General features: G+C 35.7%; 1 protein-coding gene across 3 annotated transcripts in view; it reads right to left on the reverse strand.

Moving 5' to 3' along the window:
• ANGPT1 (angiopoietin 1) overlaps positions 1-17,956 on the reverse strand; it is a 269,300-nt gene that overhangs the window by 79,119 nt on the left and 172,225 nt on the right. For 2 of the 3 annotated variants that reach the window (XM_055287050.1, XM_055287048.2), the window contains exon 4: positions 12,000-12,232. In XM_055287050.1, coding sequence (XP_055143025.1) covers positions 12,000-12,232 — 233 coding nt within the window. The remainder of the gene's footprint in view (positions 1-11,999; positions 12,233-17,956) is intronic. The other variant, XM_055287049.2, reaches the window with a different exon arrangement.

A 17,956-nucleotide genomic window follows, 5' to 3' on the forward strand; every position in this document is an offset into this window, starting at 1 on the left:
ATTTTTTCTTATAGAAAGCATATGCATACAAACCTAAATATCTGTGGGCTGATATCTCAGCATGACTGTTTTTAACCTACAAAAATGGCAATTGAATATGGTTATATGTGTGTGCATGTGTGTATGTGTGTAAGACAATATAACAAACATATATTCTATTCTTAAATACTCTGAAGTCTTTGATTAACTAAAAGTGTACTTTTTTATTTAAACCAACTACTTCTTTTTTCAAAGTTCCTCTAACCCTGGTATAAGGGAACATTTGAACATCATTTATCTAGTGAATTATTACTTTAATTAAACATTTTTTTAAAAAGAACTGCTTTGCTCTCATTTAAATTATTTATATGTTATTTTATAGATAATCTATAAAATCTTAACTACCATTTTTTATGGAACTATAATAATCATGATCATAATAAAATCAACTAGCATTAATTGAACACTTACTACGTGGTAAACTCTGAATTTTGTGTGCCAAGTATGTTTTACATGCTTCATTTTGTTGAATCCTTATAAATATCTTATAAGGAGTATTTATCAATATATTGTTTTATATGAGGAAGTTGAAGCTCAGAAATGCTACTAACTTCACCAAAACTTGTAAGTAGTAGAACTCTCTGACTATAAAGCTGAAAATCTTAACTACTTCTTACTGGCCTTTGAGTAAAGTGAAACCCAAATAGAACTTCAGTGAGTCATCTGTCACAGAATCCCCAGCAATACTTATCTCTGCTGACAAGGGCACACCCAAGGTCCTGAGTTATTCAGTATAAGCGGTAAGTCTGAAAGGGTACAGCCTCGTCTCATGGAAGCAGGATGTATGGGAAAAGAGAGAGCAGGCAGCAAAGACAAGAACAAAGGATATGTTGACGTGAGGATAGCAGAGAGTCACAGGCAGTAGAATTGTCTGAGATGGAAACCCTCAGCAGAAAAGTGAAGCCATGACGGTCCACAATGTCAAGAGCTAACAGAGGATAAGGAAGTGAGAGGTCCCAAAGCAGCCATATTGGATTTCATCATGTCCATATCCTAAAAGTCACACTGACTCAGGATTTACCCCCATTAATTTTAGGTATTATTCTCATAAGCCTGGTGGTTGGTCTCCCAGCCTAAGGACTATTTGCTAGAAGCTTCAAAGACAGAGGATAGGCTGGCGGGGTAGTGAGAGCGGGAATGTGTGTGTGTGTGTGAGTGTGTGTGTGTGTGTATGTGAGTGTGCCTGTGTATGTATGTGAGTGTGTGTGTGTATGTGTGTGTGTGTGTGTGTGTGTGTGTTTGTGTTCATCTTCTAGTATCAGGCATGGAGACAAGAAACTGGATCATTGAAAGTTTGTGTGTGTGTGTGTGTGTGAGGAAAAGAGAAAATTTTAAAAGGTAGGCAAAGCTAAGAAATGATAAAAATTTGGGCACTGAGCAATATAAAGGGGGCAAACTATATACTTTTCCAGAGGCATCATGGTATTATGATGAAAATTAATTCATATGGATAATAACGGATTAAATTATTAGAAAAAAGCCATAATTTTATTCAATTTTCTCTTCCCAAAAAAGAGAGGAGAGGATAAAAAATGAAGATAATTTTTCATCATATTTAAAAATTTTCATAAAATTTTACTAAAGGGATACATTTTAATTATCTGAAGAATATATTGCCCATGATGTATAATTGCAGATATACACATTTTCAATAATATTACAATATACGTAAGACATATAAACTCTTACATTTATGTAGAGATGCAAAGCATCCTGTCATAAGTGTAGCTCTAATTTGAAGTCTGTTTTAAAGTAGATGAATAATTAAACATCAATTCTACATATTTCTACTGTAGTTTGATTACTATGTTCAAATAAATTTTGCAATCACCTTCTAATATGAAATGAATCTTATGTGTATAACAATGTATATTCAATGCCTATTACTACCTAAAGTAATCAAGAATGGGGAAAAAGCCAGTGTCTCACGCCTGTAATCCCAGAACTTTGGGAGGCCGAGGCGGGCGGATCATGAGGTCAGGAGATCAAGACAATCCTGGCTAAACGGTGAAACCCGGTCTCTACTAAAAAATTAGGTGGGCGTGGTGGCAGGCGCCTGTAGTCCCAGCTACTCGGGAGGCTGAGGCGGGAGAATGGCGTGAACCTGGGAGCCGGAGCTTGCAGTGAGCCAAGATCGCGCCACTGCACTCCAGCCTGGGAGACAGAGCAAGACTCCAACTCAAAAAAAAAAAAAAAAAAAAAGAATGGGGAAAAATACTTGACTAAAAGTTAAAAATGGAAATACACACCATCTTTGTTTAATCAAGTAATCTTTCACTTTACATAAAATTAATTTCTTTGTTTTCTCTTTGGGCACCCTGTTGGGCAGTTATGAATGCTGCACAGCCCTTGCCATTTGTTCAGGAGCTCATTTTATTCATAAAGACATTTCAGGTGTTTCATGTGTGTTAATTTCCCATATAATTTTTTTCAGCTTGGCTACAATATATTGATTTTGTACAAAAGATTTCCCATGCATGTGGGAAAGCTTAAGGGGCATCTTTTGTGCTCTGCTGTGAGCAGACAAATATAATTTATTTCAGCAACAGCCATTCAAAATGGAATGAAAGTCCTTGGGCAATGCTGTAAACATAGAAAGCAGTTGCCAGATGCTTTTGAAAACTGACACACACACAAAACTCCACTTTGAAGTTTTAAGTAAATAAGTCCTGACTGTGACCACAAGTAGGTCACCTTGATTCTTACTCTTGTGGCATAATATACTTGAAGAACAGTACTTGACTACCAGCCCTGGCTCTGCATGGGCTTCTCCTCTGAATACAGGGCTTCACCGGTTATTAGGAGTGACACAAAACCAAGAGACAAAGTTGGAAGTATGTGGGTTTGTGTAGGATACCAGGCAAACTCTAAGGTGTGCCATACTTCTATGTTAAGCAATCTGACAGCACAGCTGGGACTAGAACAGAGATGTCATGATTCCTGCTCCTTCTAAACTACCACGCCTGCCCTCTCCATGGTATACACCTGCTCCCAGATACTGGAGAGAAACCATCTCAATCTATAATTCCTAGCTCTAGAGAGATAGGTTGGAGAATTAATTATGATTAAGATTAGGTTTGTGTGTGTCTGTGTGTTCATGAGGCCTAAACAACTGGCAAAATCTCCCTTTAGAACCAAATTTCCACTTAAAATTATACCCAAAGTTCAAACTCACTATTCTAAAGGACATCATCCCGCTTGTGAAAATGGAACGTTCACACCTAAAAATAATTAAGATAATTAAGATACATGCAAAGATATAATAAATACACAAGTTAAAAGAGGTCTGACATTTGATACTACATTTGATAATTTGACTTATTCATAAATCCATTAAAAAGATGAGTAATTCTTTGTAGGTTACATATTAATATGACTTCTTAGCAGACATAACTCCACTCAGAATGTGAACAACCAAGCCAGTACAAGCATGAGATTCCAGTGTACTTAAAGTTAGTTTTCATGTTGATATCCTTTGGTTGATAATAAATTATAGTTCCTATAGGAAGCTAAAAATGTTACTAGTTTTTATTTTTATTTTATTTTTTATTTTTTGAGACGTAGTCTTGCTCTGTCGCCCAGGCTGGAGTGCAGTGGCGCGATCTTGGCTCACTGCAAGCTCCACCTCCCAGGTTTCTGCCATTCTCCTGCCTCAGCCTCCCGAGTAGCCGGGACTACAGGCGCCCACCACCACTCCCAGCTAATTTTTTTTGTATTTTTAGTGTAGACGGGATTTCACTGCATCAGCCAGGATGGTCTCGATCTCCTGACCTCGTGATCTGCCAGCCTCGGCCTCCCAAAGTGCTGGGACTACAGGCGTGAGCCACCGCGCCCGGCCAAAATGTTACTAGTTTTAAAGATTCTTTGCAATTGACTTTTAGAAAATCTTATGCTAAATATAAATATTTGTTTATACACATTTAAAGCTAAGTGTACAGTTGCAACATTCCCCAGGTTTTACCTTCTTTTTCTCCCTTCTTACAGTATAAAAAATTTCATGAGGTTTTCACTCTATAGTTGATACGATGCATACATATTTAATGCTGTTAATAAAACATTTTTTCTTACTGTCTCTCAGAGTAATTATAGGCGTCATTTGGTTCAGTGTAAAGTACCATGTCTTATCCGTGACTAATGTCTACTGTCCTGTTTTGTCCCTGGTTTAGAAAATATCTGTTGAATTTGACTTGAGTGTGGATGAGACCTGGAAATGACTTAGTTGAAAGTCTATTCAAACTATTTGTGCTTCTTCGCTTTAGCCAACCAGGCTATGAAAATGTAAGGGAAGAAGGATGGAGTTTGCTCATGGTAATATTGGAACATCAAGAAAACACTCTTTTTGTGGCCTTTTACCCCTGTAACTTCCAAGCCCAGCTGGAACCAGGAGATATCCCTTTTCAGATAGTTCATCTTGTTTCTGAAGTTAAAAACTCCAATTCCAAATGAGAATTAACCACAAAATTTCAAATCTCCCCCGAAAGATGGGGTTTAGAAATAGTTCATGGGAGAGGTCAAGGACTATGTTATTTTTTATTTTGTTATCATTAGTTTGGCTATCCACTATTCACAAATTTTTTTTACAGAAATTATGACTTTTCTAAAAGTCAGATAACACGCTCCATCAAAAAGGAGAAATATACCATTTCCAAAAATAAACAGTCAATTTCGCCTTAAGCCATTGGGTTTTATGAAAGGAAGTGCTAGATAGTGTGGTTCATTTTAAGGAAATTGTAAATGTTTGACATATAATTTTCTGTCAAGATAAAGCATTTCCCTCATTAAATGGAAACAAGTACTCACTGTAGTGTTCAGCAGATGACTTCCTGTATTTTTCTTTCTCTTTCTACCTAATCTTAAATTGTGCATTACAAGTAGTAAATGAAAAACCAAGTATTTTACCCAGTCAACGAAACTGATATAAGGCCCATTTTTATCAACGTTTATATGAGTGACATTCAAAAAGTTTTAATTTCCTCCCATCACTTGTGATGTTTTTAAAGTCATTCTTAAGGGACTTGCAGTTCAAACTATTTCATCCCTTACAGAATGATATAAACTTCATAAACTCAACAGACACAGCATGGGAGGTAAATTCCTTTCAGATGGTAGAATTATTCTGAGAATCAAGCCAAATGACTCCTCAGCACTGAGAAGAAAGCAAATGCCTAATTTCCCCCTTTAAGAAGGCTAGAGGACCCAAAATAATGATCAAATGTTCCATACCACTGCAATCAGCTTCTGGGAAAGACACTTTAGCTCAAATAGTGGTCACTTAAACATTTGTAGTATCAGCCATTATGTCTTTGTGATAATGTGAAAGAATTTTTAAAAATGAACTTCATGAGAAGCTCCTATGAGTTGAAATTTGTACTTCTTATGAGAGAATTAAGTATATAAACATGTTCACGTCTCTCAGTACTTATTTTTAAGTTTCCTCTACTCCGTGTGCCTCCCTACTTAAAGTTGTTATCTGTCCTTTCACATTCAAGTTTCTTGAATGTGGGTATATAATGATTTCTGTTCTTACTTCCTCTGACTCATTTTAGTCTTTGAGATATGCAACTGAGCCATGTAGCATACCAAACCTCTGCATATAGGAGATTCACTTTTTTAAAATTTGACCGTCATGCTTACTTGCCACTGAAAAGAACATCCTTCATAACTGTCTTTTTTTTTTTAAACCTTCCCAAAACACTGCTTACTAATGTTTTTCATGCTAAGTCTATATTTTTCTTTTGGTCTCTTTTTTTAACCTGTCCCTTAAAAACCTTCAGATTTTTCTGCCTTTGATTTTACACTGCCATTTTTTCATACAATGCACTCATAACTTTGGTATGTCAATGTGTGCTTGTATCCTTGCATTTTGGGGTTGGGGTAAGTGGAAAGGAAAAATAGCCGTTTGCATCTGGTTTCCTGATGGATCTGTGACCCCTACATGAATAAGAGCCATTGCTTTATATGCACTTTCTATGATTTTACCTCTTGTCTCCTCTGAGGACACATCATTGTTCTCCTTCTAGAATCCGATTTATCTGCCTGCCAGACTCTGTCCCACAGGCAACTCGGTCAAAATATCCCAAACTAAAACTCACTATTTTTTCCCTTCCGACCTATTTCTTCTCCCATGTTGCTGGTTTTAAAGAATGTGATCTATGCTCCCTCAGTTGTTTAACCTAGAAATGTGCAATTGGTATTAGATTAGACTTCTAGGAAGTCATTATTTCTTGCTGATTCTAATTTTTCTATTTTTACAAATTTCTTCCACTTACTTTTCCATTTACCCCTGTTTAATATGGACCTTATTATTTCTTTCCTAGAGATCACTTTGAAATTCTGACAAAAATCATCAACTCTACCTTCCCTGTCCAGTATGGTGCAGCGTGTAATGTACAGTATTCAGAACAAAACTCTGGGTTCAAATCTCAGCTTGCTCACTTGCTACTAGTGTGATATTTAAGCATTATTCACCTCTCTGTACTTAGCTTACCTCTCATATAGAGTTGGTAATAGCACCTATCATACAGTGTTGTTACCAGAATTAAATAAACTAATATATGCAAAGGTCTCAGAAGACTGGCTTGTGTTAAGTATTTGCTGGTATTATAATAACGGTAAAAGCACCCATCTGGTCCCCTACTCCAGGCTTCTCAGCTTTACAGTATATTTTTCCTGCATTGTCACTGGGGAACTTTTTCTAAAACGCAAATATCACCATTATCCTCATATATTGACAATGACTGCTCATTGATTTTATAGAAATGTGGCCTTTTTCGTCTCCCTTAGGTCCTCTGTCTAAATTCATTTTAAGACTTAGGCTACAGCCCGCTCTCATGACTTCTGGAAAATATACATGCCGTTTGTACTCTCTGGTGTGTCCTTCACTTTCTTCATTTTTTAGACTTAACTATCATCTTCCCACTAGAACAAGCTTGCTTATGTTTTAATCCTAGATCAATGATTTCCAGCTTTGTAACTTTGGGCAAATTCTCAAATTCTCTGTGGAGGTCATAAAATGATGCTAGACATGGTAACTCCCTCATGTTGCTGTTGTAAGGGCTAACACATGGAAAGCCTAAGCAAACCAGAATCATAATAAGGATTGAGTAAAATCCCCAAGAAAACTCTAGAGATGCTGGATTCTGCCCTTATCCTTCTGTTCCTGCCATGATTTTAATATTTCTCTGTGAGCTTTGCTCGGGTCCAGGCACCCTAGGCTCACTTCTAGCAAATAATTCTGAAAAATAATTGTTTACTTGTTTCTCTCCTATCAAACCCTAGGTTCCTTAAAGCCACGGAATGAAATATATCTTTTCTTCTTCCCAGTAGTCTGAGCAATATTTGGCACATTATAGAAACTTACCAAATATTTGTTAAATAAAAATGAATAAATATCATTTCCCCAGAACAGAACAGTTGCTGCAGAACTGTTTTGAATGAATGGATAAATTTATGAACCACATCTTGCTATAGTAGAAATGAGCTTCAAGCTGATCTGGGCAGTGTGAGACAATCAGACTATGTACGTTTATAATACAGTCTAAACACTTTTTTAAAAAACTTTTCTTTTTTCCTTCCTTCCTTTTTTTACATTCTGTTAGTAATCAAATTCCCAATTATATAATATATTTGCCATGTGTATGCTCAACATGAGATGATATTTTAATCACCACTGTACATAGATAACCAGTGAATTTATTTTTATTTTTTTGAGACAGAGTCTCACTCTGTTGCCCAGGCTGGAGTGCAGTGGCGTGATCTCGGCTCACGGCAACCTTTGCCTCCTGGGTTCAAGCAATTCTCCTGCCTCGGCCTCCTGAGTAGCTGGGATTACAGGCACGTGCCACCATGCCTGGCTAATTTCTGTATTTTTAGTAGAGATGGGGTTTCACCATATTGACCAAGCTGGTCTTGAACTTCTGACCTCAAGTGATCCACCCGCCCTGGCCTCCCAAAGTGCTAGGATTACAGGCATGAGCCACTGCGCCTGGCCAACTAGTGGTTTTTTAATAGTCACAGTAACTGATTATTCTCCCCTGAAAGATTCCAAACCTTGTTTGTATGCCTTATTAATGTAAACTACTTAATTCCAGCAAATATTTAATTTTAGTAATTTTGAATTGCCAAAAACGTGAAGCAATCAGCTGAGCTTTGACATTGTGATAACACTGAGGGCAATATTTCTTTAGTGGATAATGTTTCTAAGAATAAATGTGGCCCAGTGTTTGCAGATGAAGGTTAGACAAAAATAAATGTGTTACTCAGATGCCTTACAAAATGGATGCAATTCAGTTTGAATTGACTATGTGCCTAAGACACCACTATTGCCTGTTAGGAATAAGAAGAGGAAAATTTGGTGAATTATTTCAGAGAATGTGTTTATTAGTTGTCCTTCTTAAAAGTATCTCAACATCAGATGTGTTAGCAGAAAAAGCGCTGTGAAACTAAACAAAAGCACTCTCTGAATGCAAAGATAGATTTACAGTTTCTGGATCAAACAAATGTTTGGAAAAAAAAAAGTACATGTCTAGCCAACAGTTCCTAGGAATTCTTTATCATATAACTTTAATGCATTATAGGCATTTTAGAGGGCATTAAATAAAGATAATTACAATTATTTTAATGTTTACTATGACTTAACACAGAAGCTATGTGTTTTATACTAACCTCTTTTAATTTTTCAGCATTTAAAAAATTAATTCATGTACTTGTTTATGTATGTATTTATTCTAGGCCCTCTATTTCTTTTTTAAATTTAAATTTTATTTTTAATGACAAATAATAACTGTATATATTTATGGAGTAAAACGTGATGTTTTGGTACATGTATACACTGCAGAACGATCAAGCTAATTAACATATCCATTACCACACATACTTGTCATTTCTTTGTGGTGAGAACATTTACAATCCACTTTTTTGGCAATTTTGAACTACATAATTGACAAATAAAAGTTGCATATATTTATGGTGTACTACATACCCACCGGGTAAATATTATGACCCCATTTTAGAGAATAGAAAATGGAGGCCAAAAAAGTTGCCTGGATGACTGTCAACACTCAAACACTCCGGGGCATTGTATTTAAACATTTTCTGCAAAAGAAGTTTTGCTTATAAAGCACATAATGAATGTACTTAACTGAATCTTGTCCATCGAAGGAGAAAGAAGAAACTAAAGTTTAATGAATCAACTGTGTCTTCAGCAATGTGATCTTCACTTGTATATTGAGCATCTAATGTAATTCTTTCCCTATTGTGGTGAAATAGACAGAATTCTCCTGACTTTATACAAGATGAGACAGCTTCATAAAGGTTAAAGTAGTTGCCAATGACAAGGAAAGCTCATTAACATTTTTTAAATCTGGCCTTGCAGTATTATATTCAGGCTGTCTCCACAAATTAGCGGGTCAGGTTGAAACCAGAAGACCTTTAGGGTCAATTAAAATGTTTGGCTTTTTAGATGATGACACAGCTCGTGTTTTTTAAGATCTAGTAGAATATCTCTATTTGAGCTTTAAAATGTACATTTTAGAATATTTGATGCATTTATTGTGGTATGTTTATTTTGAAATATTTGCATATATATAAATTTATAAGTAAAATATTTACATATAATCCTTCAATAAATAATACATTTATATGATATATAAATTTTGGCCATAAAACAAAGAAAGGCTTTAACCATGTATGTTAGAATTTGAATAAAAGTTCATTTTAATAACTGATATTCAATCTAGTATTATGCTATTAACCATTTAAAATTTTAAATTCACCATAGCCAAAGACTATGACTCCAGTAAAAATAAAGATATGCAGACAATGAAAATCTTCATAAAAACCTTATGAGAGCCACTTTCCATTTTTGTGTCTCTTATGAGTTCTAAAAATAACTAAATATTTAGTTAGAACACTTAACAGTGAGATTAAAGAAAAAAGAGATGAACAAGAAGCAAATAAAATCTATGATCATGACAGCAGAGAACCCACTGGAAAATGAGACAATTACCTTAAATTAAGATGGCAAATCCTGTAGTTAAATCAAGATTCATTTTAGAGTTTTGTCATTAAAAAGAAAAGATATCTACAGGCCTGGAATATTTAGACAAATTCAGTTTCTACGATTATTATTACTATTTTTTTGGATATACTACATCATAGAATAGACACAGTTACTTTTTTCACTTCCTGAATGGCTATTAAGAGTACCATCTATCACGGCTATCCTCATTTTTCAGAAATGGTTCTTAAATTGAACAGATGTTTGCTTCCCTGATATTGCACCCAAAGTTCAAACCTAACCAGAATATTTACTTTTAAAGTCACACCCTCTTCCTCTAAAAGCTTAAAGACACATTTATTAGGCAAATACTCAGAAAAGAAGTTAAATTATGATAAGTACGCAGACATATGAGCTCTGTGAGAATCAATAGGGCTTGACATCTCTAAAATCATGAAATAAAAACCACTATTCCACTCCATGTGCTTTAAGTCTTATGATGATAAGAAAAATGTGTTTTCAATCTTTCCCAAAATGTATTCAGCTCAATATGAGAATAGATATATCCCGTATTAATACTTAATTGCTAAATACTCATGAGCTCTATTAAAATTCTCTGGCAAAATACTACCATGCTTTCCTTCCAGTGGACTCTAACTCAAGATTTTGGCAGAGTCTGACTGATTAGCAGGCCTTTCCCTTTCCAATCACATTACTGAGCACACCCAAATGGAGCTCTGGGAACTCACTGTTTAAAAAATATTACTTTACAAAGTATATTAAAGGCTTGTTTAGACTATCTAAAGGAGATATAACTTGAGGTAATGGAGTGTAATAGAGAAATGTGAAATGTCTTTAAAACAAAATCACTTAATATGGAGTTATCTTCCCTATTCATAACTATAGATGAAAGCATGAAATTGAACAAATTTGTCACATATCTCAAATCCACTTTCAAATTAAAGGAGCCTCCCCATGTGTACATTGCATATGTTCATTGAACCACTACATGAATGTTCACATAAGCCACAGCTTAATAACAACAACTTTCAGATGTAAGTGCTATTCTCTTTCACTCATCACCATTTACAATTCCATCTTCATTCAGAGAAAGGCTGATTAGAGAAATACAGAAGATGACTTCAAGTTCCAAACTTTGAAGAGCTCTACTGAGGCTCACTAGAGGTTCTGCTTGAAGGAAACAGGTGCAAGCAGAGGCATTCATTCAATAATTGTTAGGTGGATAGATGGATAGACAGATGTATGCCTTCTAAAGAAATACAGGGTTGTAGATACTCCCAAAGGTTAAATGGCTCCAGACATTCTAGTGATATCAAAAATTTGTATCTCCACTGTCACAAAGACACCCCAGAATTAATGTACCTAAATACTCTGATTAAATCTATCCTGCACAGGACTAAGCACAAGTGATCTTAATAAATATTTTTAATAACAATAATCCTGCCTCACTCATAATACTTGTTACAAATAGTCTGTCTCCGTTTCTCTGCAACCCACAATTTCCTACCCCATTGCCTGTAAAACGAAATAATAAATATTCGTTTAAAAATGGAAATCCTCCTGAAACTCTCCCAGCACTATGAACTAATTTTTAACACTGGCTCATCTCTGTCTTATATATGGTTAAGTGTCCAACACCATAATACCAATTATTTATTCACGACAGTATCACAGATTTTATCTAACATTAAAAAGACAAGGAAGAAATTAGAAAGCTCTTTCAGAAAGACATTGTGGATTCACAGATTTAAGCTTATGAATACATTCTCTAGGTAGAAACATGAGAAAATTATCAACATAACTTCATAAATGATTCTAGACATAAAGTTCTTCTGCTGTTTTTTACACAGCAATCAATGCACTGTAGAAAGCTATATTGAGTATTTACTTGATCAAAGGAAATAAAATATTAACAATACCAAAATGAGGAAGACATTCTTACCACCTTCTTTAGTGCAAAGGTTGACAAGGTTGTGCACTGTGTCCATCAGCTCCAGTTGCTGCTTCTGAAGGACACTGTTGTTGGTGGTAGCTCTGTTTAATTGCTTTTCCAGCTCCTGGATTATATATGTTTGACGAGTAACCAAGCCTTGAAGGTCCTCTTTCTCTTCCTTTAAGGTGTCCAACTCTTCCTTGTGTTTTCCTTCCATTTCTAAGATTTTATGTTCTAATAAACTACAAGGAAGTGAAAATAAAACTTAGATTTGAAAAAATGTTCTACAAAAAAAAATCCTTATAATTCAATTGGTTCCTGAATTTATTTAAGATGAGAAATTTTAATCACGTATTTCACTGTAAAAATATTTTTAAGTGAGAGACTTAAGAATATATATTCTTTAGAATAGGAGATATATGTATAACATGTCAAATAATAAATAAATAAACCAGATATTGTCAGAGTAATGTTTGCTTTTAACTATTATTTAGTTTCTTGGTTTCCTTGGGTGTATCTTATATCCAAGGTAGCTAACTTACACACAAATAGCTATACTCTAAAGAAGTTATTGTATAACTTTCACTAAAGAAATGGGCCTAAGAGGAAACAGAATAGTTCAGGAAAAAACAAACAAACAACAGGTAGAAACTACTTTTTATTCACTTTGCTTCATTCATTTTGGGTTTTCAAAACATTAACATTGACTAAATTTCACAATAGTTCTGTGGGATCAAGAATAGTATATTGACCATCTGCAAAATCAGAAATAAAGAGAAAAATATGAAACAATCAGAAACACAAAGATTTGTGTACAATGACATTAAGACAGAAAAAAACCTCTTATTTTGAAACTGTTGAAAATAATATTTTTAATCATTTTAAGGATATTAGAAAATGTTCAAAATTTAATGTTAGATGAAAAAAGGAAAAATAGCAATATACATTCTCAATCATACACACATACAAAAAGAAAACTGTATTGACACAGAAACCACAGGAGCCAAAATAATCTATCTAAAGTCACAATGAATTCTTGTGATTTTTGATAACTGGTCCTGTATCATAACCACTAGCTTCCTTTATTTCTCAACTCAAGCTTCAGGAGGAGGCTTAATAACACTACGAGTTCCCAAGTCACTGTATAAATGGCAACAAAAGGAAGACTCCATTTGGTTGATGGTATGGTCTTCTGAAAGGAGTTGGGATGCTTTGCTCAGAGTGTTGCAATCTTTAACTAAGGCCCTTCCTTCTCCCTGAGCTCTTTACGGGATATTCCCCTTGTATATTTCACATTAAAAATGATAGAAAAAGCAGAAGCATTTTTGGAGCCTAGCAACTGACTGGCAATAAAAAGCATTAACACTTTATGGAGTGTCTAATATATTAGTATTCCTCAGGGGAAGGGCTTACTCGGTTTTCTCAGTTCTGTTTTCAGAAGGTTCAACCCGTCCTTAGTTTACAAGGTGTTATTAAAATGCCACATACCAGAATGGGCACTTAATTTACCTTGGAGAAATACAGCACTGAATCATTCCTTTCAAAAACGGGACACTAGGGAGTCTTTTAGATTCAATACTTATAAAACAGAGCATGTTTGAAGAGCCAAATCTTCCAACACCAGGTACTGGGGGACAAAGTGTAACATCAGATTGTCTTTTACACAGATTAAGAAGTGTGGGTCCAAGGCTTAAATGGCATGAAAGACTGTGAGGGAATCAAGAGAAGTCCATGTGGCAGAAGCTGTGCCATCCTGGTAGATGCCAGAAACCTTGTGGATGGGGTGAATATGGCACAGTATGGTAGATGGTGATGATGATGTCAATCGTACTAGTCATGATACCTCTCATTTATGACATGGTTGCTATGTGTCAGGTACTGTTTTTTTGTTTTGTTTTGTTTTTTGTTGTTGTTGTTGTTTGTTTGTTTTAAGACTGAGTCTCGCTCTGTCTCCCAGGCTGGAGCACAGTGGCGTGATCTCGGCTCAATCACGGCTCAACCTCGGCTCAATCTCTACTCACTGCAAGCTCCGCCTCCCGGGTTCACATCATTCTCCTGCCTCAGCCTCCTGAGTACCTGGGACTACAGGCGCCTGCCACCATGCCCGGCTAATTTTTTGTATTTTTAGTAGAGATGGGGTTTTGCCGTGTTAGTCAGGATGGTCTCAATCTCCTGACCTCGTGATCTGCCCGCTTCGGCCTCCCAAAGTGCTGGGATTACAGGCGTGAGCCACCACGCCCGGCCAGTGTCAGGTACTGTTTAAGTGGTTGTTATGAGTTCAATTATGGCCCGCCCATGCTTGCCCTCCAACCAAAAAAATATATATATGTGTTGAAGTCCCAACCTCCAGGAACTCAAGAATGTGGCCTTATTTAGAAACAGAGTTGTTGCAGATGTAATTAGTTAAGATGAGGTCATCCTGGAGGAGGATGAGCTTCTAATCCACTATGATTGGTGTCCTTATAAAAACGGAAAATGTTGAGAGACAGATCAGATGTGCGCACAGGGAAAAGGTTGTGTAAAGATTGGAGCAATGCTGCCTCAAGCCAAGGAACTACTGGCAGGTAGGAGAGAGGCCTGGAACGGACTCTTGCCTAGTGCCTTCGGAGAGAGCCTAGCCCTGCAGGCACCTTGATCCTTGATCTGGGACTTTCAGCCTCCAGAATATTCAGAGAATACATTTCCATTGTTTAAAAGAAGAGGAAGAGGAAAAAGAAGTGTGGCCAGAACTACTCCTGGGCATTCCAAATCTTTGCCAACAAACTTGTACTCCAAGAACATGGCAGGAAAGTTGCCTGTGAAGTCGAGCCCGAAAAATACCTGAGGCTTCTAAGACTCTACTAATTTATAATACCTTTAGCAGTGTGCACACATTCACATCAGAAAGTTTCTCTTTGAGACCCATTAGCAGAAACTGTGTGCCTTCTGCAGTAGAAGAGAAGTCCCATTTCTGTTTTGAATTGCTTTCATTCTACCAACACCAAGAGAGAAAGGAGCCCTGCCCTGTACCGATCATAAAGTAAACCCAATTTAGATAGAGCTTGAGTACAGTAACATAGGAAAACTGTGATGATCACTTATTTTTTAAAAATTCTTTTGGAAATGAAAAACTTAGGCAAAGAAAGCAGTGTAAGATGAAAAACAACATCTGTAAGGGGTAGGTATGATTCATCGTCTTTTACCATGTTTTTTTTCTTTGCCACTAACTTTTTGTTGGAGAAGTTCACGGTAAAACACAAACAAAAACAAGAAACTTCTCCATTGTCTTTATTGGTTAAAAGTTTCACATCACCTACTGGTTAAGTGATTAGAGCACTTGCTGTAGGCGTCAAAGGAGATCTTCTCTGTATCCATTAATTTTTGGCCTTCGGATCTGAGAATTAACCATGACCAGTGTCTTAGCTTATTCTCTGTTTACTTTTTATTTACTTTTCTTGCTACTCCTGGGGTAATGATCAGAGGCAAGATGTCCATAATTTAGAGTTGTTGACTTATAAGAAAGTTGTCTTTTAAATTCATAGGCGTTATAGTCTACTAGTGAGAAAACTTAGCATTACCTATTAAACTGACAAGCATGTATATATCAAAATTTGAACATTATAGTCATATAATACTGGATAAAAATTCTGAATTACCATTTTGTCCTTGAAATAAGATGAGCACTGGCCTTTCAGTTTTCCTAATCAGTAGGTAACATTCTGGTTTGGAAAATATCATGTTATAGTTATAATTTGCATTTGTTAGTTGCTAAGTGCCAATAATTCTGTAAAATATAAAATGACACTATTCCTACTCTAGGGTTTATTTTTAGAGAATAAAAACCTCAAATGAAAATGCAGAAGCTGTAAGAAACTTCTGTTTCAGATAATAATTTTTAAAACAATTTTTGCATCAGTGTTTTTCTACTGTTTATTTTTGACGTATTCCTTGTTCAAGCGGACATATGCGCAGAGATGGCTACTATCTGAGATGTCAGTAAAGAAGGTGGGCTTGTTTGATTTGTTTCGTTTTCCAGGATAATTTGGAAAGAGCTGAGGATGGAAAGTTGATCAAAGAAGTCTTGGTACTAAAGGAAACAATTCTGGACACTGGCTTATGGAAAAGATCTGCTTTTCTGAGTAAAAGGAATAGATAATATGTATAATATATAACATACATTAGCATGTTAGAACATTAATTTTCATAATTCGTCAAACAACTTTTAATGCTCCCTTACTAGCAGGTATCAAAAGATACCCATATAGTTTGTCATCTTAGAATAGACAGTGCATGTAATGTGAAAAAGAGACTGTCCATGGAACTAAGAAGCCTACTCTACAGCACAGACATTCCACAGGATTTGGAAACCCAAGTAATATGCATAACAACTACAAGCAAATTGGAAACATGTTACATTGTTTCTCTAATGGCAGGTCTTACCAGTTAATTATCTGTTCTCATCATTTTCTCATCACATTTCTTCACTTGGAGCGCCCTTAATAACATTTGTACTTCAGTAATTATCTACTGACTTTATTTGTTAGGGACATTTTTCATATTAACGACAACTTTTTAGACTTCTTCAGGCAATACTGATCTCTCCTTGACCCTTCCATTTCTTTTGACTACACTCATCCCTTTTTTTCATCTTCTCTTCATATTTGGCTTCCAAAAGACTGCTCTCTTCTCTTTGACTCCTCCCATCTATTGGCTAGTATCTACTTTGGAAGTCAGCCCTTCCTTGTCATTACTTCCAAAATGGTTTCAATGCAAACCTCACTTGCCAGAAAACTCTATATACCATCTCTACTTATTATCTTATTCTTGTAACACACCATTATAGTTATGCAGCATTTTAAAACCTTTATGTTCTTTGATTCTTAAAGCAATATAGTAACATAGACTGAGCAGATGTTACAGACCCTCATGGATAGGTAAGAATCAAATGTTTTCTTCAAAATCATGCAGATATTAAGTGTCAGGACCGGGATAAAAAGCCATGTCTTCTAAGACTGGAAATCTACTCAAGACATCCCACTGCTGTGTCAATGAACATCCTATAGTCTCATCTCTTTGACTTAACACATTGTAATCTCTTCCTATTTCTTTTATTCGTCATGTTATACCAGGAACCAAGGCACTGCCTTCACATATCCTTAATATTTGCTGCTCTCCATTTAGTTGTTCTGGGAGCTTATCCTTCACAATATTTGTACCTGTTTATCTTTCTCATGTATAAAAACAGAATTACTTTGTCAAGCCAATTTTTAACATCTGGACTAGAATTTTCTTAAATACTACTCTATCTTAATACCTCTTCCATTAAATTTATGTGTTAATTTTAATTACATTGTTAATATACTGCTGATATTTCATTTTGTCCCTGAAGCCTTTCATTGATTCTTTACTGTTTTCGTTATCCAGGTCCACTGGGAGTGGCCACCTCAGCTAGCATGGAGATCTTTATATAGAGAGGTTGATCTGAAGGACAACATTGTAGCCCCAGTGTCCTAAAGTTAGGTAGTCAAAGTAGTCAGATTTTTCCTGATGACAATCTCAGCTACACATTTAGCTTAGGTTTGAATTTTAAACACAAAACCTGGATGGTGACTGAAAACCAGTGCACTGTTCCCTAGAGCATATGCAGTATATTCTTTGGAGCAAAATAAGAGTTTTATTGTTAAGATTTAGGGAAGCCTATATTAAACAAACAGTTTTTATTAAGATGCTTCTTTTAGGATTAGGGTTCCATGGAACAACACTTTATGAAACCACGCACCTAAATCTATACAAATTGAGCAAGAAATCCAAGGAGAGAGTTTCTCACAGGAGTCTCAGGACTTCCTGTTTCTCATCTTTCTGGAAACACTTTGAGAAGAGACATGCATAGAATTCTGGCACTTAGCTTCTATTTGAGGCAGAGGTGCACTTTAATGAATAAAATAAACAAAATAATCTGTGCCTTGAACTTTAGTAAAAGGTTCTAA

The sequence above is a fragment of the Symphalangus syndactylus genome, chromosome 7, assembly GCF_028878055.3.
Source record: "Symphalangus syndactylus isolate Jambi chromosome 7, NHGRI_mSymSyn1-v2.1_pri, whole genome shotgun sequence".
NCBI classification, from domain to species: domain Eukaryota; kingdom Metazoa; phylum Chordata; class Mammalia; order Primates; family Hylobatidae; genus Symphalangus; species Symphalangus syndactylus.